We start from the raw sequence: 21866 nt of genomic DNA on the forward strand, positions 1-21866 counted from the left end.
AGGAAATAAGGCTCACCATAAAATATAATAAAAAAAGAGTGCATCAGTGTGTGCTGGCAAAATGGGTCTTGTAGGAAGGGAAACCTTAAACTGCGAAGAAGAGACATGAGTAGCTAAACATGTTAGAGTGAATAATTATATGAAAACCTGGGTTTTGCTTGAATTGGCCAGTCCTTTTATCTTTCTGCTAACTTTGAGCTAATAGGCCCCATGGGAACCTGGATATATCGCAAACAAGTTGGGTGACTGAATTATGAATATTATTTTTTTTGTATCTATGTATTCAAATCAGTTAAACATGCATACAGAGTAATAGCATTTTATCTTGCATTGTAATAAAGTAGTGTTATTTATTAGACTTTTCTAACCTTATATGCCTGAAAATTGTTGTGCTGTTGTGTTGTGTTGTGCTGAATGTTTAGTATAAGGATTTTTGAATTGAGCCTTGATCACATCAAGTCATTGAAATCTTCAGGTCTAAATGATTGCAATCTTGAGGGGTAATGAAAAGGATCCTTCTGTTATTTTCTTTTACATCCAACATCCATGCATCCAAACTGCTGCATGTAAAACCTCCGCTACTGTGGCGCAACAGGGCAGGATGGGTACAATGTGGTTATACTGTGACAATTGTATTAAAAATACACTGGTTAGCACATGGTCTTGTTCAAAATGATACAAACTTTTTTGAGTATTGCAAACTTCTAAAATGGAAGCAAAGTAGATAAAACTTTCCTCCCAACACCAACATAGCATAAGGCCATGTTCATACCTGAGCAGTTTGTAGCCTGATTCTACAAAATGCACAACATTAAAGCCTCCTTGTTATAGTAATAACATAAAAAAGGTATTGAAAAAAATATTGTTTTAATAAAGTACCTAGATTTGCACTTTTAGCACAGTTACATTTTTGGGGGAGGATCAAGTCTTATACACACCTGTCCATTATCCAGAAAAATCTTGGCTGTGTGTCCGTTTCTCAAAATCTTACCTGTCAGGCCTGCACATTCACTGCAATCTCCATTTACACTTTTGAAAAGTCCTCCACACACTTACAAGTTATTTAGGACATACATTGATGACTACTGAGCAATGCATATTGGGTTGTCAGGACCTTTGAGCAATTAATTAAGTTAGCCTGATCGATTGTTTAATCGATTAATGTATAACAGTGCCTCCAATATGTATATAAAAAAAATTGAAAATAATTAAGCTGACCAATTAATTATTTCTGAGATTCGTTGCTCTATGCAGATGTTCTGAAGCACAATACAATTGTGTGAAAGTATGGACTATGAAACAATAAAAATAAGTAAAGATTTATTTTACAATAATTCACTTAACAAATACCATTAACAGTTGTATTGATAGTGTAACACAGACACTGAAATAAGATTCATAATGATTTCCCTCAATTTACCCTGCTAAAACATAGGTGTATACTAGAATAAATCAAATAATTTTCTCTTGTAGATACCCTAATTATAACTAAACTTGGCAGACAATAATCTGCATTTGACAGACTATACACGTTATTCCAGTGCAGTGATTAAAGGGCAGGGTCTGTTTGAGAATTATGCCAATAAGGCTAAAATATACTCTATACTCTATAGTTCCTAGGTGTTAGGGTATTATGAACAGAACATCAAATTAACCAGCACAAATTATTGGAATATTAATTGAACAGACTAGAATCATCAAATGGATGCAGTATGTTAGTCACCCTCCAAGTAGATGAAGTGGATTGCTTGAGATAAAAGGATAGGGCCTTAAATTGGCTGCCTACCAAACAGTAAAATTGTTTACCGATGGGTGGAGCCTGGCTTTGCAAATGGAGTCAATCTCTGATGAGCATCAATGGTGAATAGGAATGGTCATGAGTCTTCATACTCATCCTCCTAGCTAAAAAAAAGTATTTCTAGGGAGATCATTTCATTAGATGAATTATCTTGTAAAAAGTTACAGTAATATATATTCCATTGTAATACAGCATTACATCAGTAATAAGGGTGCCTGGTTACCTTCAAAGTGTGTTAAAAATTTGTTTCAAGCAACAATATATATATGCAATAGTGCAAAAAAAAAAAACAAAAAAAAAAAACAGTTTTATCTATTTTGTGGTGGCAGCACATTTTAAAAACAAATCAGCTTTCAGGCAGTCATTTTATATTTAGTTCATACTGGTTTTGCATTGTTCTTTTACAGTATAATATGCTACAACGACCAGCACAAAAAATAAAATACCAGCCAGCTGTTTTTTTTTTTAATTTTACTTTGTGATATATATCTATAAAAATATAGTAGTGTAGAAGAGTGAATATCGGTCCCATCATGTGGTGTACAATCTCTCTTGGATCCTCATTCTTCTGACACCAAAATCTGTATTCTACTGACTGTTCCCTTTTGCACTGGCTCCACTGAGACGTCAAGTGCTATCTGCATGGAAGTGTCCATCAAGACATGCTGTCAGAGCCCAGTATCGTTGAGGATGATGGCTTCAAAACTTTAGGGACTGAAGGTAAAACCTCATATGCTAGTCTTCTCTTAGGCAGCCATGAACAGAATTTTAAAAAATGTGGCAGCGTTACTGTTTAACTTCCAATATCTATTTTTTTACAATTGCTTCAAATCTCTGTATGCAATTTATATTTCAGCATTTCCTTTTCTAACAAAATAAATTGTTATTTTATTCTGAATATACAGCATTCAACTGCTGTAAGAAATTACTAGCCAGCATCCACACCTGAGCATAGCATGTTCCTGGTGATTTTGAAACTTTTTTTTTTCAATGTGTTTTACAAGTGTTTTTGTACTTCAGCCAGGGTTCACACTAGTGTGAATTGAATGCAGGTTTCGCCCCATCCAATTCACATAACAGGAGATTGTGACTGGCTATCTATGGAGCCGGTTAACACATCTCCATGGTGGCTTGTACAGGAGTCCTGTGCGTTTTTTGGCTCAGTTTGAGGGCCAAATTCAGGCAAAAATTCAGCCTGATTAGTCCCTGAAACGGAGAACAGGGACACACCGGACCCCTGCTGTGAGCCGCATCCGACATCGGTGTGAACCCTGCCACAGGTGGTTAATTCCTGTGCTGGGCAAGGGAAGGAGAGCACATTTAGAGCAGAAGGGGAGTTTAGGCACAAAATGCATGCATTGGGTGTTTATAGGTGCACCCCTTGAAGTTTATGGGACCAATAATGTCTGACTATGCTATAAGAAAATGAGCTAAAAAAAACATTCAAGTATGATTGGGGATTACACTAAAATCCTCTGGTGTCCACTTAAGCCCCCATCTTAAGCTGGCAGTTGGCAATAAAGGAAAAACACAGAAGCAAAAAAGGAAATTGATAATTATCTTTTATCAACTGCCATTTAGAAAGATTTCTTTAAAATGTAAACTTACATTTGAAACATTTTGCAGCAGCAAAAAAAAAAGTATTATGTGTTTGAAGTACACCTGTTTCTACTTTTGAGACATGATCTGGAACTAAGGTTCAATATTTTTCTGCAGGGTGCACACACCCCCTATCCACAGTGCAAAGCTAGGCTTCAGCAACCTATTAGGAGGTGCTATACATTGTTTTATGGAAATGCGTATAGGGCCTTTCCAATTGCTTAGAGACATGTAAGAACTTAGAAACTGCAGAACACATGCTACTAGGTTTGCGGGCTTCAGGGGTATCCGGCATTTTCATGCAAGCCACTCATGCACAGAGGATAAATTCAGGTCCCCACTATAATTAGGTTTTCAATACGTTGTCAGTGTGGGGTGTTGTGCTCAGGGGGCAGGGTCATGACACCCTGTAGTCTTAGGGATGCTGGGTATCACTTCATTTGGAAGACTTAGGATATCTTGTTGCAAAGAAGACGTTCTACTGTACGTGGGGCAGATTCAGAATAAAGATGAGTTTTGCAGCCTGAGCTTCAGTATATCTTATATTTATCTTTTTTTTTTCAAATATATTTTATTACACTTTTGCACAAGAAATGCAAAAGGATGTACTCAGCAACAAAAAGCTAGGTAACAATGAGCATAGATATAATGACAAATAACCAAGCTCTAGTGACTGAGAGTAAAATTAATTTTCCAAGGAGCAAACATGGTATGTATCTTTTTTAAAGGAACAATAGTTGCTTAGGTACTTATTACATTATGGCGTATTCCCAGCTTGCGCTGCTTCTCTCCTCCTCTTGCTTCTCTGTTGTGTTTTGCTGGGTTCTGGGTTTAAATCCCACCAGGGACACAAAAGGCATACAGTGTATATATATTGGCTACCTGTATTTTTGTTGCTTTTATTGAGTGCTCCAGTTTCTTCCCAGAAGCCAAAGTACACTTTAGTAGGTTTATAGTTATCAGACCAAATCACTAGTTTGTATATGAATGTTATAAGGGTATTCGTTTTGAGCTCCTCCTGGGATCAGAAACCTATGTAAATTGAGTTTCAAAAGTAAACCTTTTTTAGCCACACTTACAAGTTATTTAGGACATACATTGATGACTACTGAGCGATGCATATTGGGTTGTCAGGACGTTTGAGCAATTAATTAAGTTAGCCTGATCGATTGTTTAATCGATTAATGTATAACAGTGCCTCCAATATGTATAAAAAAAAATTTGAAAATAATTAAGCTGACCAATTAATTATTTCTGAGATTCGTTGCTCTATGCAGATGTTCTGAAGCACAATACAATTGTGTGAAAGTATGGACTATGAAACAATAAAAATAAGTAAAGATTTATTTTACAATAATTCACTTAACAAACACCATTAACAGTTGTATTGATAGTGTAACACAGACACTGAAATAAGATTCATAATGATTTCCCTCAATTTACCCTGCTAAAACATAGGTGTATACTAGAATAAATCAAATAATTTTCTCTTGTAGATACCCTAATTATAACTAAACTTGGCAGACAATAATCTGCATTTGACAGACTATACACGTTATTCCAGTGCAGTGATTAAAGGGCAGGGTCTGTTTGAGAATTATGCCAATACGGCTAAAATATACTCTATACTCTATAGTTCCTAGGTGTTAGGGTATTATGAACAGAACATCAAATTAACCAGCACAAACTATTGCAATTGGAATATTAATTGAACAGACTAGAATCATCAAATTATTGCAGTATGTTAGTCACCCTCCAAGTAGATGAAGTGGATTGCTTGAGATAAAAGGATAGGGCCTTAAAATGGCTGCCTACCAAACAGTAAAATTGTTTACCGATGGGTGGAGCCTGGCTTTGCAAATGGAGTCAATCTCTGATGAGCATCAATGGTGAATAGGAATGGTCATGAGTCTTCATACTCATCCTCCTAGCTAAAAAAAAGTATTTCTAGGGAGATCATTTCATTAGATGAATTATCTTGTAAAAAGTTACAGTAATATATATTCCATTGTAATACAGCATTACATCAGTAATAAGGGTGCCTAAAAATTTGTTTCAAGCAACAATATATATATATATATATATATATATATATATATATATATATATTTGCAATAGTGCAAGCAACAAATATATATATATATATATATTTGTTGCTTGCACTTGCAACGGCTTGCAACGGCTAAGTATATATACAGTATTTTGCAACCAACAATTATATACACAGTATATTGCAACCAACAGTGGGGTTTTTATTTTCTGGTTCATAAAAAAAACACAGTTTTATCTATTTTGTTTGTTTTTTTTTTTATTTTACTTTGTGATATATATCTATAAAAATATAGTAGTGTAGAAGAGTGAATATCGGTCCCATCATGTGGTGTACAATCTCTCTTGGATCCTCATTCTTCTGACACCAAAATCGGTATTCTACTGACTGTTCCCTTTTGCACTGGCTCCACTGAGACGTCAAGTGCTATCTGCATGGAAGTGTCCATCAAGACATGCTGTCAGAGCCCAGTATCGTTGAGGATGATGGCTTCAAAACTTTAGGGACTGAAGGTAAAACCTCATATGCTAGTCTTCTCTTAGGCAGCCATGAACAGAATTTTAAAAAATGTGGCAGCGTTATATGAATGTTATAGGGGTATTCGTTTTTGAGCTCCTCCTGGGATCAGAAACCTATGTAAATTGAGTTTCAAAAGTAAACCTTTTTTAGCCATTATATGACATGTCTGTGTACAAGGAATACAGTGCCTTGCAAAAGTATTCACCCCCTTTGGCATTTTTCGTGTTTTGTTGCCTCACAACCTGGAATTAACATGGATTGTTTGAGGATTTGCATAATTTAATTTACAGTACATGCCCACAACTTTGAAGATGTTTTTTTTTAATATTGTGAATCAAACAACAAATAGGAGAAAATAACAGAAAAAGTCAATGTGCATAACTATTCATCCCCCTAAAGTCAATACTTTGTAGAGCCACCTTTTGTGGCTATCACAGCTCCAAGTCGTTTTGAGCTTGCCACATCTTACCACTGGGATTTTTGCCCATTCCTCCTTGCAAAACTGCTCCAGCTCCTTCAATGGATGGTTTGCACTTGTGAACAGCAATCTTTAAGTCTGACCACAGATTTTCTATTGGATTGAGGTCTGGGCTTTGAATAGGCCATTTCAACACATTTACATGTTTCCCTTAAACCACTCAACACTTAAACAAGTGTTGCTTTAGCAGTGTGTTTGGGGTCATTGTCCTGCAGAAAGGTGAACCTCCGTCCTAGCCTCAAATCACACACAGAGGGGTACAGGTTTTGCTCAAGAATACCCCTGTATTTAGCACCATCCATCTTTCCCTCAAGTCTGACCAATTTCCCAGTCCTGACTGCTGAAAAACATCCCCACAGCATGATGCTGCCACCACCATGTTTCACAGTGGGGATGGTGTTCTTTGGGTGATGTGTTGTGTTAGGTTTGCGTCAGACATAGCGTTTTCTTTGATGGCCAAAAAGTTCAATTTCAGTCTCATCAGACCAGAGCACCTGCCTCCATGCATTTTGGGTGTCTCCCACATACCTTTTCGCAAACTCAAAACGTGCCATTTTATTTTTTGCTGAAAGTAATGGCTTTGTTCTGGCCACTCTGCCATAAAGCCCAACTCTATGGAGCGTACGGCTTATTTTTGTCCAATGTACAGATACTCCAGTCTCTGCTGTGGAACTCTGCAGCTCCTCCAGGGTTACCTTAGGTCTCTGTGCTGCCTCTCTGATTAATGCCCTCCTTGCCCGGTCCATGAGTTTTGTTGTGCGGCCGTCTCTTGGCAGGTTTGCTGTTGTGTCATGTTCTTTCCATTTGGTTATGATAGATTTGATGGTGCTCCTAGGGATCATCAAAGATTTGGATATTTTTTTATAACCTAACCCTGACTTGTACTTCTCAACAACATTGTCCCTTATTTGTTTGGAGAGTTCCTTGGTCTTCATGGCAGTGTTTGGTTAGTGGTGCCTCTTGCTTAGGTGTTGCAGCCTCTGGGGCCTTTCAAAAAGGTGTGTATATGTAATGACAGATCATGTGACACTTAGATTGCACACAGGTGGACATCATTTCACTAATTATGTGACTTCTGAAGGTAATTGGTTGCACCAGAGCTTTTTATGGGCTTCATAACAAAGGGGGCGAATACATACGCACATGCCAATTATCAGTTTTTTATTTCTGTATAGTTTATAGTTGGTTTTATGTATATATTTTTCTAATTTTACTTCACCAACTTAGACTATTGTGTTCTGATCCATCACATATAATTCAGATAAAAAAAAAACATTGAACCAAAGGCTGTAATGTAATAAAATAGGTAAAAAGCCAAGGGGGGTGAATACTTTTGAAAGGCACTGTATATCAATAATATATTATTACTGATCAGTTAAGGGGCTTATACAAGACTAGATGTCCAGAGCACCACATCCCCACTTACATCAGAAGTCAAAAGTCCCCCACCCTCCCTTACAACAGTGCACCACCCTTACCTTGTGCTACTGCTTGGAAGAAGCTGGGGGCAGAGCTGGGTAGCAGAATGTGCAGGATCCGGAGGAGGACTGGAGTCAGCTGCCAGAGTCTGCCAAATGTTGAGACCAGGGGAGGCAAAGATGAGAGGGTGCTGTGGCTGCACAGAGAGGTACAGGATCTGTAGGAGGCGTTCTGTCTTCTCTGCTGCCAGTTGCTGAGTTGGGGGCAGAGGCGAGGCTCTCCATGGCTGCACAGAGAAGCGCAGGATCTGTAGGGGGAATTCTGCAATCCTCTCTGCTGCCAACTGCTGAGACAAAGTGGGGGCAGAGATAAGGGGGGTGCCACAGCTTCATGAGTGCAGGCCTTGTGTTTGACACATGTGGTGCTCTAGACACTGTAATGCAGCAGGTTTGTTACTGGCTGGATCTCCAGGTGGAAAGAGTGAAAAAAAAAGCTACTGCAGCCACCACATCTAATGATTGGTAAGCTGCAATATATTTCAGTTTTGGGTTTAATGCCGCTTTAATGCATGATTAGTATAATGTATAATTGTTCAATTGCCTCCTGTTGGTTTGAACTTTGCAAGAGTTTGACCTTGTATATGGGTAGGTTTTTTCCTAAATTGGAGGTGTGTTCTAGCCACTAGTGGAAAGAGACTTCTATACAGATGACGTAGCAGCAGAGTCATGAACTGTGTTAGCCATCAGTAGAAGCAGTACAATTTAGAGCTCATGAGAAAGCTTATTTCAGTCCACTAAGCCTGTAATATCTTTATGCTTAATTATACATTTCCCCGCTTTAAAAAAAATTTGAAATATCCAAAGTGTGCTTGAACTCAAATCAAAAATCTGAAGCTAGCAACATTTCTTAGAAGCGCATAAAGGGACCTTATCTATGTTTTACCAGTTTGCAGCACCCGATGCCTCCCTGGTTTATAATGCAGCCATAAAAATAGTTCAACTTAAAAAATAAAAATAAAAAATGGTCTAAGTTAAAAGTGAAAAATCTTTCTATCATCATTGCAGCTGCTCCCTTTGATATCGGAGCCACACAGATCCTCCCTTTCAGCTACCAATTCTCTAAACTTTCTTCCAAGATTTAAACTGATAATTGTGCCCACGAGATTTCAATGAGCATGTGTGGGAATGTTTTGTAAAGGTACTGCTAATAAGCTAATTGACAAGTTAAGTATTTCTAATTGACAAGTGGCAACTGTACATTTCTCGTTTTATTTCTTAGTAATGTGGCATATTGAAGGAGATCCAAATGAGGCTCATTTCAAGCGGAGTTCCAGCCACTTTTTTTTTTTATTGATCCTAGCATAATTCATTAAATAAAAAACGATTATACATTGTTAATATGGATATTGCTAAGATATAATTTTAACACACAAGTTTGTCCCTCCTGGTATGGCCGTTGCCATCATGATTGTGGGCATGTGAAGCCCAATCAATAACTCTTCCGGGATAAGTTTAGGAGAGGTGCATGCTGGGTAACTAGCATGCACCTCTCGACCTCGCGCATGCGCGATTCAATGGCGGCCGTAGAGCCGATTGTTTCTAAAATTGCCATAACAACGGGCAGCGACAGGAAGGTCCCGCCCCATTGTTATGGCAACATAGATAAACGCATCTTGGCTCTGTGATCCGCCCTAAATCGCGTCATTTCCTGTCAGGAAATAACGCAATTTTTGATCACAGTACCCCCCACAGACTCCTGGGAAATTATGACACTTCATTTCCCAGGAGCACACGCGAGGGAGGAAGTGACGAAGAGCTCCGCAGACCAGGAAGTGGAGGTTAAAGAGGACTACATAGCAACAGGGCAATTCTGGTAAGTATAAAAAAAACATTTCCTCCAAATGTTTTTTTATAGGTTTAGAGGAGTCCGATTATGAAAAAAAAAAATTTCAGGGTGGAACTCCGCTTTAAGTACAGGGAGCATATCACATAGATGAATGATCTTTGCTGAGCACAGATATTCTTTAAAGTGGATGTGGTATAAAAAAGTGATTCAGGTATATAATCCACAAAGATCCTTCAGCTATGTAAAGGAAATGTGCAAAGCCCAGTTTGTTTTGGCATTCCAAGCTCTGCCTTGTAATTAGCAGCAACATTGTCAGGCTGCTGTGTGCATTCTTTCAATTGGTCTATCTGATAGGCTTGATGAGCAGCCCAAAGGCCAACTAAAACAGTGCCCACAACAGGGGTCCATGTATAGAGGTCGTCGCCCCCCCCCCCCCCGACCCACTAGTAACGACCTCTCCAGCAGTCCTCTTTCTGCTACCTCATCTGGCAAAAATACCTAGTTCTTCTGGGCTTGGGGGAGCATGGGACCTCCTCCAATGTGTCAGTGATCAGGTCTAGCAACCAGTTAGTGGACATGAGCACTGTCAGGTGAAATAGGTAGTTCAACGCTATCTGACACTGCAAATTCTCCTGCCAGCTGCAATAGAGAAATGCTGATAAGGTGAGTATCTTAGGTCGGGAGGGCCCCTTTACACACTGTTATACTCACTGTGGAACCTAAGGGGCTAATCCTCTGCATTGTGTAAAAAGGCTGTTTGATCCTGTCTTCTCTGATCCTCCCCTTCTTTTACTGTCCCTAATCCATCTGCTGATAGCACAGAGAACTAGGAGGCATGCTGCACACGCTCAGTTTGGTGTGTATTGCTAAAATGTATTTATTTATTTTTTGGGAGGGTGCATGTCATCAACACAGGGCCAGTCAGCACTGTCCAAAGGGTCAGGAATCATACAGCCTCATAGGACAGTCAGAGGAGAATGAAAACTCCTACAAGCTTTAACCAGTGCTCAGCCAGACACTGTTATGCCGCGTACACATGATCTGTCTTCTCGTCGGAAAAAGATATGATGGCTTCTCTGACGGGATTCTGCTCAAGTTTGCCTTGCATACACACGGTCACGCAAAAGTTCGCTGAGCTTACGACCGTCAAGAACGCGGTGACGTACAACACTACGAGGAGCCGAGAAAATGACGTTCAGTGCTTCCGAGCATGCGTCGAATTGTTTCCAAGCATGCGTAGGAATTTTGCTCGTCGGAATTGCCACAGACAATCGCATTTTCGGATAGGAACTTTTTCCAACCAAAAAATTGAGAACATGCTCTCAATCTTTTGCTGGCTGGAATTCGGTCAGCAAAAGTCAGATGGAGCATACACACGACGCATTTTCCGACGAAAAACTCTCATCGGTCTTTTGCGGGTCAAAATTCCGATTGTGTGTACGCGGTATTAGAAGTCACAAGACTGATATATACTGCTGATGAGAAAAAATATCTAGCAGTTTATATTTAGTGATATTCTGTCTACTGTGGGAGACTAGATACTGTATAGTGAATGCAGGGTCCTGGGTTTAGTAACACTTTACATGGGAAAAGGTGTCAAACTCAGCAGGAGTGCCAAGTAGTGTTGCCTATTGCGACAGAAGAAGAAGCTGTGAGGGAGCACAGGCACGGTGAGTATGTTTTACAGAAGAAAATCAAAACTTCTCTCAGGGTTTTTTTTTTGCAGCAAACAGACTATCAAACAAATTTCTATATATAAAACTGTTTTATTGTACAAATATTAAAATCCACAAAGGTTTTAAAATATGAGCACTTGTTCACGTTATTATGATCGATGGGTCATTTTAAGAATTCATGCAACCAGAGCTCATATTTTAAAACCTTTGTGGATTTTAATATTTGTACAATAAAACATTTTTGTATATCGAAATGTGTTTGTTATTCTGTTTGCTGCAAAAAAAAAACCCCGGGGGAATTTTTGATTTTCTTCTGTAGTACAATATTTGGAGTGTGCAGCTTTCTTATCTTCATGTGTTTCCCTATATTTCATGGTCAGTAATATTTGGGGGGATGTTATGGGGCTGATGGAGGTTTGCAAGCCTTAGTATATACCAAGGGAAGAATGCTTACATGGCTGAGCTATTTAACCTCTTCCGGACCGCCCACTGTCGTTATATGTCGGTACTTCGAAGAGGAATATCGTCATTATGGCAGCAGCTAGCTGCCATAATCCCAGTATGCTCTTCTTCAGCGGGCGGTCCGCTTCAAGATAAAAGTAGTCTCTGCGGCGGATTCAATACAAGATAACTTTTATCAGCGACGGGAGAGAGGTGATAGGATGTTGTCCCTTGTGTGACATGGAGACGAGTGAGGGGAAGATGGCCCCCATCCGTCTCCATATCATTACAGGGTGGAAGCAACGTCAAAACGTCACTTCCGCCCATAGCTCTTAAAGGGCCATCTTTTTTTTTTTTTTTTTTTTTTTTTTTTTAAATGACAATTTTTTTTTTTTTTATTGCATTTTAGTGTAAATATGAGATCTAAGGTCTTTTTGACCCCAGATCTCATATTTAAGAGGTCCTGTCATGCTTTTTTTCTATTACAAGGGATGTTTACATTCCTTGTAATAGGAATAAAAGTGACACAATTTTTTAAAAGAACAGTGTAAATATAAAAGGTAAAATAAGAATTTTTTTTTTTTTAACGCGTCCCGTCCCGATGAGCTTGCGTGCAGAAGCGAACGCATACGTGAGTAGTGCCCGCATATGAAAACGGTGTTCAAGCCACACGTGAGGTATCGCTGCGAATGTTAGAGTGAGAGCAATAATTCTAGCCCTAGACCTCCTCTGTAACTCAAAACATGCAACCTGTAGAATTTTTTAAACGTCGCCTATGGAGATTTTTAAGGGTAAAAGTTTGTCGCCATTCCACAAGTGGGCACAATTTTGAAGCGTGACATGTTGGGTAGTAATTTACTCGGCATAACATTATCTTTCACAATACAAAAGTAATTGGTCTAACTTTACTGTTGTCTTATTTTTTAATTCAAAAAAGTGTATTTTTTCCCAAAATAGTGCGCTTGTAAGACCGCTGCGCAAATACGGTGTGACGGAAAGTATTGCAACAACTGCCATTTTATTCTCTAGGGTGTTAGGAAAAAATGTATAATGTTTGGGGGTTCTAAGTAATTTTCTAGCAAAAAAAAATGTTTTTTACTTGTAAACAACAAATCTCAGAAAGAGGCTCGGTCCTTAAGTGGTTAAAGGTTACTTTGAATGTGAAATATATCTCTTAAAATAAAAACAGCAGTGAAATAAGGGCTGCTGGATGAAACCTTAGTTCTATCCAAAGGAGTACGTTTAAAAAATAGCATGTCTTAATTTGTACACTATGCATTAAGTATTTCTTAATTTTTTATTTCAGGCAATGCAGGATGCCTTGGCTGATCTACCTGAATGGTACGGGGTGAAAGGCATGCAGGCTAACTGGATCGGTGACTGTATTGGCTGTTTCTTTGACTTCATGTTAAAGGTAATGCATCACTTTGGCTGCTCCCTTTTATTAATAAAAATGTATAAAGATATGTAATGATGTTCATGGTGCAGTAATCCATCAACAAATCAGATTTTAATTCACTGTTCACCAGATATTTTAAATCATGAATGCGTTTCTGCATTTCACAGCATTATACCTCCATGCTTTCATTTATTGAAAAAGGTTGAATTGTGAACATTTCCCACCACCATTATTAAAACTGTATTGCTGCAGCTCTTGACATTTCAGGCTTGGCTGTGGATCTTTCCATCACAACAGGAAGCAGTAAGGAGAGTAGGACTGTGAAGTGCAGCCTACTGAGGATCAAATGCTTTGGCAGAAAGATTGTTGTTGTCCTTAGCCTACAGGGAAACCTGCTCTTGTGCTGTCCTTGGGTGCAACAGCTAGAAGTATGCAGTTCTTTATAATCCTGTGCATTATCTACCTTTTTTCCCTACTGCCCACATATCCAGGATGCAAGCATTGAGACAGTGGCGCTACCTGGGACATGTCAATCTCTTCTTATGCACTGATTTACATCAATATTTCGACCAGCTGGCATTTATAATATAACTGAAAAAAAACTACAATGGGGAAAATTATTTGATCCCCTGCTGATTTTTTACGTTTGCCCACTTACAAAGAAATCAAAGGTCTATAATTTTTACCATAGGTGTATTTTAAACGATAGAGACAGAATATGAACCAGTACCGTATTTATCGGCGTATAACACGTGCCGGCGTATAACACGCACCCCAAGTTTAGGAGAGAATTTTAAGGAAAAAAACTTTTAGGAGGGAAGTTTAAGGAAAAGAAACTTACATTAAAATGCCCATCAATGCAGCCTCATCAGTGTTCATCTGCAGCCTTTTCAGTGTCATTGCAGCCTTTTCAGTGTCAGTGCAGCCTTGTCAGTGCAGCTTTGCCCCAGTGCAGCCTTGTCAGTGCAGCTTTGCCCCAGTGCAGCCTTGTCAATGCAGCCTTGTCCCCAGTGCAGCCTTGTCAGTGCAGCCTTGTCCCCAGTGCAGCCTTGTCAATGCAGCCTTGTCCCCAGTGCAGCCTTATTAATGCAGCCTTGTCCCCAGTGCAGCCTTATCAATGCAGCCTTGTCCCCAGTGCAGTCTTATCAATGCAGCCTTGTCCCCAGTGCAGCCTTATCAATGCAGCCTTGTCCCCAGTGCAGCCTTGTCCCTGCAGCCTTGTCCCCAGTGCAGCCTAGTGTCCATGCCTCCTGCCGCTGCCGCCGCCGCCATACACATAGAAGTAGTTTTAAATATGGCGCCGCGGAGTTCGGAGAGACTCGGCGCCGGCGGAAGTGAACGAACGCCGCCGAGATACACATAGCCGAGGGTTCTCGGCTCTTTCCGGCGCCGCTCACAGTCCCGCCCAGTCCCGCCCTATGATGGACATAACACAGGTCCAATGGCGGGACTGGGCGTGACAGTGAGCGGCGCCGGAAAGAGCCGAATACACCCGACTATGTGTATCTCGGCTCTGTGATTTCGGCGGCGCTCGTTCAGCACCGCCGAGTCCTTCCGAAGTCCGCGGCGCCATATTTGAAACTACTCGCTATGTAAATGTCGGCGGCGATCGCCGACATTCACATAGCGATAGCGGGGATCGGCGTATAACACGCACCCACGACTTTCCCCTGATTTTAAGGGGAAAAAAGTGCGTGTTATACGCCGATAAATACGGTAATCCAGAAAAAGCACATGATACAAATGTTATACCTTAAGTTGCAGTTCAGTGAGTAAAATAAGTATATGATCCCCAAGCAAAACATGACTGAGTACTTGTTGGAGAAACCCTTGTTGGCAAGCACAGAGGTAAGATGTTTCTTGTAGTTGTTTACCAGGTTTTCACACTTCTCAGGAGGAAATTTGGTCCACTCTTCTTTACAGATCTTTAACTCCTTAAGGTTTCTTGGCTGTCGCTTGGCAACTCGAAGTTTCAGCTCCCATCATAAATTTTCTATAGGATCAAGGTCTGGTGATTGGCTCGGCCACTCAATGACCTTAATATGCTTCTTCTTGAGCCACTCCTTTGTTGCTTTGGTGGAATGTTTTGGGTCATTATCATGCTGGAAGACCCATCCAGGACCCATCTTCAGTGTTCTGGCTGAGGGAACAAGGTTCTCATCTAAGGTTTGACAATACACGGCCCTGTCTATTGGCCCCTCAATGCGGCAAAGTTGGCCTGTACCTTTTAGCAGAGAAACAGCCCCAAACATAATGCTTCCACCTCCGTGCTTGACTGTAGGGATGGTGTTGTTAGGGTCATAGTCAGGATTTTTCTTCCTTTAAACATGTCGAGTCAAGTTGATGCCTAATAGCTCAATTTTGGTCTCATCTGATTACAGCACTTTCTCCCAATCCTTCTCTGAATCATTTAGATGTTCATTGGCAAACTTCAGATGGGCCTGTACGTGTGCCTTCTTGAGGAGGGGGACTGCAGGATTTCAATCTTTGGTGGCGTATTGTGTTACCAATGGTTTGGTGACTGTGGTTCCCAACTACCTTAATTTGCAAGCTCTTCCTGTGTAGTTCTGGGCTGATCCCTCAGTTTTCTTATGCTCATCCTTACCCCATGAGGCAAAATCTTGCATAGGACTCCAGACCGAGGGTGATTAATTGACTCCAGACCGAGGGTGAATAATGGTTATTTTGTATTATTTTGTATTTCTTCCATTTGCAAATAATCACTTAACAGTTGTCTCCTTCTCACCAAGCTTCTTGTTGATGATCCTGTAGCCCATTCCAGCCTTGTGCAGGTCTACTATCTTGTCCCTGACAACCTTTGACAGCTCTTTGGTTTTGCCCATGATGGTGAGGTTTGAATGGAAGAAAGAGATTCTGTGGATAGGTGTCTTTTATACACATAATGATTTGTCATTAGGAGCACCTTAAATTGACAGGACTAATCTGTGTACCACATGTACATGAGCACATACTGTAACCAGTCTGTGAGAGCCAGACTTATTGTTGGTTGGTAGGGGTTCAAATACTTATTTTTCTCACTGAACTCAATTTATAACATTTGTATGGTGTTTTTTTCTGGATTTTTGGTTCATATTCTGTCTCTATCATTTAAAATACACCTATGATAAAAATGATAGACCCTTCATTTCTTTGTAGGTGGGCAAACTTACAAAATTAGCAGGGGATCAAATAATTATTTTCCCCACTGTATATGCAGACAATAGATCTTCTCTACTAGATAATTTGAGGTAATAGGTATGATGCAAAATGGGATCTTAAAGAAGAACTAAGTCTTCCTATTCTTAACACCCAAGGAAGCTGCCATCTTAGCTACTATATTGATCTGCAATTGCTATAAGGGGATCATTTATGACACCAGTAATTTGATGGCTCAGTTGGAAGCATAAACAACTGGGACAGTTATCATTCATGGCATGCCTTTAATGTTACTGTTTTGGGAAACAGTTAAATCGATAGGTTCAGTTCCACTTTAAAACTTCCTTTAATCTATCATTTAACGAAACCCCAGTACGATCCCTTAAAGTGGAACTAAACAGTAGATTTGAGGAATGCCGTGAATGATAGACCTACTGATTACCAACAATACAGACCTGATCACGGATGTGGAAATACGGGGCATTTTAGGAAACAGCGATCACAGGTCAATTAGTTTCAGTATAAATCACACAAATAGGAAACATAAGGGGAATACAAAGACACTGAATTTCAAAAGAGCCAACTTTCCTAGCAAAAAAAATGGGATAAAATCTTAGGAACAAGGAACACGGAGGAAAAATGGGTATGCTTTAAGAGCATATTAAATAAGGGTATTAGCCAGTGCATCCCAATGGGAAATAAATTTAAAAGAGCTAATAAAAGTCCTGGATGGCATAACGCCAACGTAAAAATGCATATAAAAGCAAAGGAGAAGGCCTTCAAAAAATACAAGGTTGAGGGATCATCGTCAGCATTCCAACTTTACAAAGAATGCAACAAGAAATGTAAGGGTGCAATCAGGGCGGCTGAGATAGAACACGAAAGGCACATAGCGGAGGAGAGAAAAAAAAATCGCAAGAAATTCTTTAAGTATATAAATAGTAAGAAAGGGAGGTCAGATCATATTGGCCTCGTAAAAGAATGATGAAGGGAATCTGGTTACAAAGAATGGAGAGATGGCGAAGGTATTGAATTTATTCTTCTCCTCAGTCTTCACGAGGAAAACAGGGGGCTTCAGTAACCAAAACTGCAATGTTTATCTACATGACACGTCACAGGAAGCACCCTCATGGCTAGCAGAGAATAGAATTAGAAATAGACTTGAAAAACGTAACATTAATAAGTCACCGGGACCAGATGGCTTGCACCCGAGGGCCCTTAAGGAACGCAGTCAAGTAATTGCCAGATCATTGTTCCTAATTTTTACGAACTCACTGGAATTGTACTAGCAGATTGGAGAAAAGCCAATGTAGCTCCATAATTTGAAAAAAGGGCCAAGATACATCCCTGGGAATTACAGACCAGTTAGCCTATCATCAATAGTATGCAAACTCTTGGAGAGGATAATAAGGGACTATGTACAATATTTTAATCATGAAAACTGTATCATTAGCAGTAATCAGCATGGATTCATGAAGAATCGTTCTTGCCAAACCAACCTATTAACCTTCTTTGAGGAGGTGAGCTGCCATCTAGATAAAGGAAGGCCCAAAGACGTTGTGTATCTGGATTTTGCAAAGGCATTTGATACATTTCCCCATAAACGTTTACTGTACAAACTAAAAACAAAGGAAAGGTTCCCCCAGGGTGGGGTTTTTAGGCAGCACAATAAAAAAGGGAGTCAGATTCAATATCAAAAAATATAACAAATTTATTGAAGTATACCATAAAAGTTAAAACATTGAGCTCCAGTGGGGGGTACTTGGGATAAAATTACATATTAAATAAGCTGAACATACATTGGCAGACACATATTCACAACAACACTAGGTAGCATGAATATTTAAACCTGACGCGTTTCAACCCCTGTGCTTGGGGTCTTCTTCAGAGGATTAGTCTGCTGAAAAATATACATAAGTAAAATTGATACACGTAAATAGATTGCATTGGTATAATGATAGTTACATTCACCATATGGTGCATAAATACAATATAATTACCCAATGGTGTGTGTTCAGCAGGGAAAGGAACAAGGCCTCCCACATGGAGATCCCCTAAAAAGACTGTCCTCCCGTCTTCCCCAAAGGGAGAACACCGGGCGCCCCTACCGCCAACGCGGTTCGGACCAGGGCAGTGAAAACAGCGACGTAGCTTGCGAGAGGTCACACTCTTGGGCACCACCCACCAGACTGGCAGCCGACCAGGGAGCACAGAAAAGTACACCTGTGATAGTAACCAAAAGATATCTCCATAGTAGATCTAGTCATTTAAATCATGTTAGTCATGTGTCCAGGAGGGGACGCCGGGGAACAACTGTCTCCAGCACACGCCCAAGACACAGACATAAAAGTATATAAATATACATGGTATTCTTCATAGGCAGTATAAGGTATAGGCAGCCCCTCAGTTTGTGCTCAAGGTAAAGGTGATCCAAGTGAGAATGTGATGAAATAAAATAAAATAAAGAAATGAAAGAAATGGGTGATGAATGACAATAACTGAGTGTAAGAATGTGATGAAATAAAAGTGAATGAACCAGAAGTGCCAAGAATAGGACAGGTGGGGAAGGGGAAAAGGGAGTGGGGAAAGGGGGGGGGGGAGGGAGGGACGGAAGGGAAAATGGGGAATGGGACAGAGGGAAGGGAATCAGAGGGGGAAAATACATGGGAAAATGGGGGGGGGGGGGGAAGGAAGTTGCACAATTGTGAAAAATTAAATTGATTACCTCAAAAGGGTGCTAAATGGCATGTGTTTTGGCACTACGTTGCCCCATACATACAAGACTGTTGCTTGTCAGCCAACCCGGGATTGGTCACAAACTATAGCGGGCTCGGTGGATTGGTATCCCACTCTGAGTCCACCAGTCTAAAAGTAAATAAACACGAGAGTATCAAATGTAGAAAACGTATAATAACCAGGCCGTTATAAAACAGGACCGTTATAAATGGATGGGGGTCAATGCGAAGTCAGATAATATTCGCACGAGCCCCCATTATATAGGGCAAGGAGTAGTGTCAAACAAAGAAAAACACAAATGAAGGAAAGAGTACTTACAAAGTGAAAGATGGAAAGTGCCTGCTGTCCACCAAAGGGAAAGAGAGACTGAGGGTATGTTGCAGATACCGCTTTTATAATGCCTATTGGGGGTGTGTACTTGCTTTTAAGTTGTCCAGGTGTGTGTGTGTTTACCCTGGTTGCTCCACGGTGGGCGGCATGGCCGCCATTGTGGCAGCCGAACGTGACTTCCCCGGCGTTCAGGAAGAGCTGGGCTCCGACTGATCGTCACTCTCGCCGAAATCTCAGGAAAGTCAATGACGTCACGCCGCACGCGCGGGGCCCCGCGCATGCGTAGTGGCGAAAAACATCCGAGAGTGTTCCGGAATGCCACCGGCAAGGAGGAAGAGATCCCCAATGTTGCGCCCGGTGGCCATCCGAGCATCCAATGGGGAAAACATGGGGGGAGGAGCCACCTGGGACAGGCCGGCTCGTTCCCCCCCCCCACCTTGCCGGGAAGCCAGATCGCTAGTCACCCCCGATTCCGAGGCGGGGGCGGAGACAGCGCCACAGGACTCCCTCAGCCAAGAGGGGGGGGGCAGTCCTAAGGGAAAAAGTATACAAAACAAGATTTAAAATTATACAGGACATATATCTGTTGGTTCATGATAATGCCATTCCTGCTACATATTGGCATCTATATTTGTCTATAAGGAGCATCAGTACAGAAAGAAAACTTCAAATTTCAACTGTACAAACTAAGATCTGTCAGCATGGACCATAGGGTGATTACAGTATATGGATTGAATGTATATGGAGTACTCGGAATGGTCTAGTATGGAGAGTGGGCTCCCCCAGGGTTCTGTCCTGGGACCAATCCTATTTAATTTATTCATAAATGATCTGGAGGATGGGATAAACAGCTCAATCTCAGTGTTTGCGGATGATACTAAGCTAAGCAGGGCAATAATTTCTCTGCAGGATGTGGAATCCTTGCAAGAAGATCTGAACAAATTAATGTGGTGGGCAACTACTTGGCAAATGAGGTCTAATGTAGAAAAATGTAAAATAATGCATTTGGGTGGCAAAAATATGAATGCAATCTGCTCACTAGGGGGAGAACCTCTGGGGGAATCTAGGATGGAAAAGGACCTGGGGGTCCTAGTAGATGACAGGCTCAGCAATGGGATGCAATGCCAAGCTGCTGCAAGCAAAGCAAACAGAATATTGGCATGCATTAAAAAGGGGATTAACTCCAGAGATAAAACAATAATTCTCCCACTCTACAACACTCTAGTCCGGCCGCACCTGGAGTATGACATCCAGTTCTGGGTACCAGTCCTCAGGAAGGATGTGCTGGAACTGGAGAGAGTCCAGAGAAGGGCAACAAAGCAAATAAAGGGACTGGAGGACCTTGGTTATGAGGAAAGGTTACTAGCACTGAACTTATTCTCTCTGATGAAGAGACACTTGAGAGGGGATATGATTTCAATGTACAAATACCCTACTAGTGACCCCACAATAAGGATAAAACTTTTCCCCGAAAGGCATGTGGCCATTCACTGAAATTAGAAGAGAAGCGGTTTAACCTTAAACTGTGTAGAGGTTTCTTTACTGTAAGAGCGGTAAGGATGTGGAATTCTCTTACACAGGCGGTGGTTTCAGCGGGGAGCATCGATCATTTAAAAAAACTATTAGATGGGCACCTGAACGACCACAACATGCAGGGATTTACAATGTAATACTGACATATAATCACACACATAGGTTGGACTTGATGGACTTGTGTCTTTTTTCAAGCTCACCTACTATGTAACTATATAACTTTTACAAGTGCTTATGCTGTCAACTGAACTGTTAAGCCATCAAATGGCAGATTTCATAACTGATCACATGTGTAGCACCATGGCAACTGCAAATCAAACAAACTCAGGCTCCATTCACACTAGCGCGTTTTTTGATGCATTTTGCATTTTGCAGAAATGCACGGGAATTTTTTAACATGGGTTCCTATGGAACATGTTCACATCAATGCCTTTTTGTTTCTCTGCATTTTTGGAAAGGGTCGGGGACTTTTTTTCATGCAAAAAGCAGCGTTTTGCATGTAATGGATTTCAATGGACAAGCATCAAAAACGCAAGTGCACCGTTTTTGCAGCGTTTTTGATGCGTTTTTGCCGGTTTTTTTTTTTTTTTTTTTAATTTTTTTTTTTAGACTGTAAAAAAAAACTGTAAAAAAAAAAAAAAACGCAAAACGCAAATCGCGGCAAAAACGCGGCAAAAACGCGGCTCAAAAACGTGGCAAGCATGAAAAAAAAACCTCCAAAAACGCTCAAAAGCAACATGCATAGGTGTGAATCGAGCCTCAGATGGCAACTTCCTTGGCTGTAAATGACAGAGGTGTTTGGTTCTGCTTTAAAGCTGAATTAAACTTACCTGCCAAACAATCACCCCCAGCACTGCTGTTTCAGCACTCTTGACTGTCACAGGCAC

General features: G+C 40.6%; 1 protein-coding gene across 2 annotated transcripts in view; it reads left to right on the forward strand.

Moving 5' to 3' along the window:
- LARS2 (leucyl-tRNA synthetase 2, mitochondrial) overlaps window positions 1–21866 on the forward strand; it is a 349131-nt gene that overhangs the window by 221955 nt on the left and 105310 nt on the right. For both annotated transcript variants that reach the window (XM_073630436.1, XM_073630437.1), the window contains one exon: window positions 13132–13239. In XM_073630436.1, the coding sequence (XP_073486537.1) occupies window positions 13132–13239 (108 nt within the window). The remainder of the gene's footprint in view (window positions 1–13131; window positions 13240–21866) is intronic.

The sequence above is a fragment of the Aquarana catesbeiana genome, linkage group LG05, assembly GCF_042186555.1.
Source record: "Aquarana catesbeiana isolate 2022-GZ linkage group LG05, ASM4218655v1, whole genome shotgun sequence".
Classification (NCBI taxonomy): Eukaryota; Metazoa; Chordata; class Amphibia; order Anura; family Ranidae; genus Aquarana; species Aquarana catesbeiana.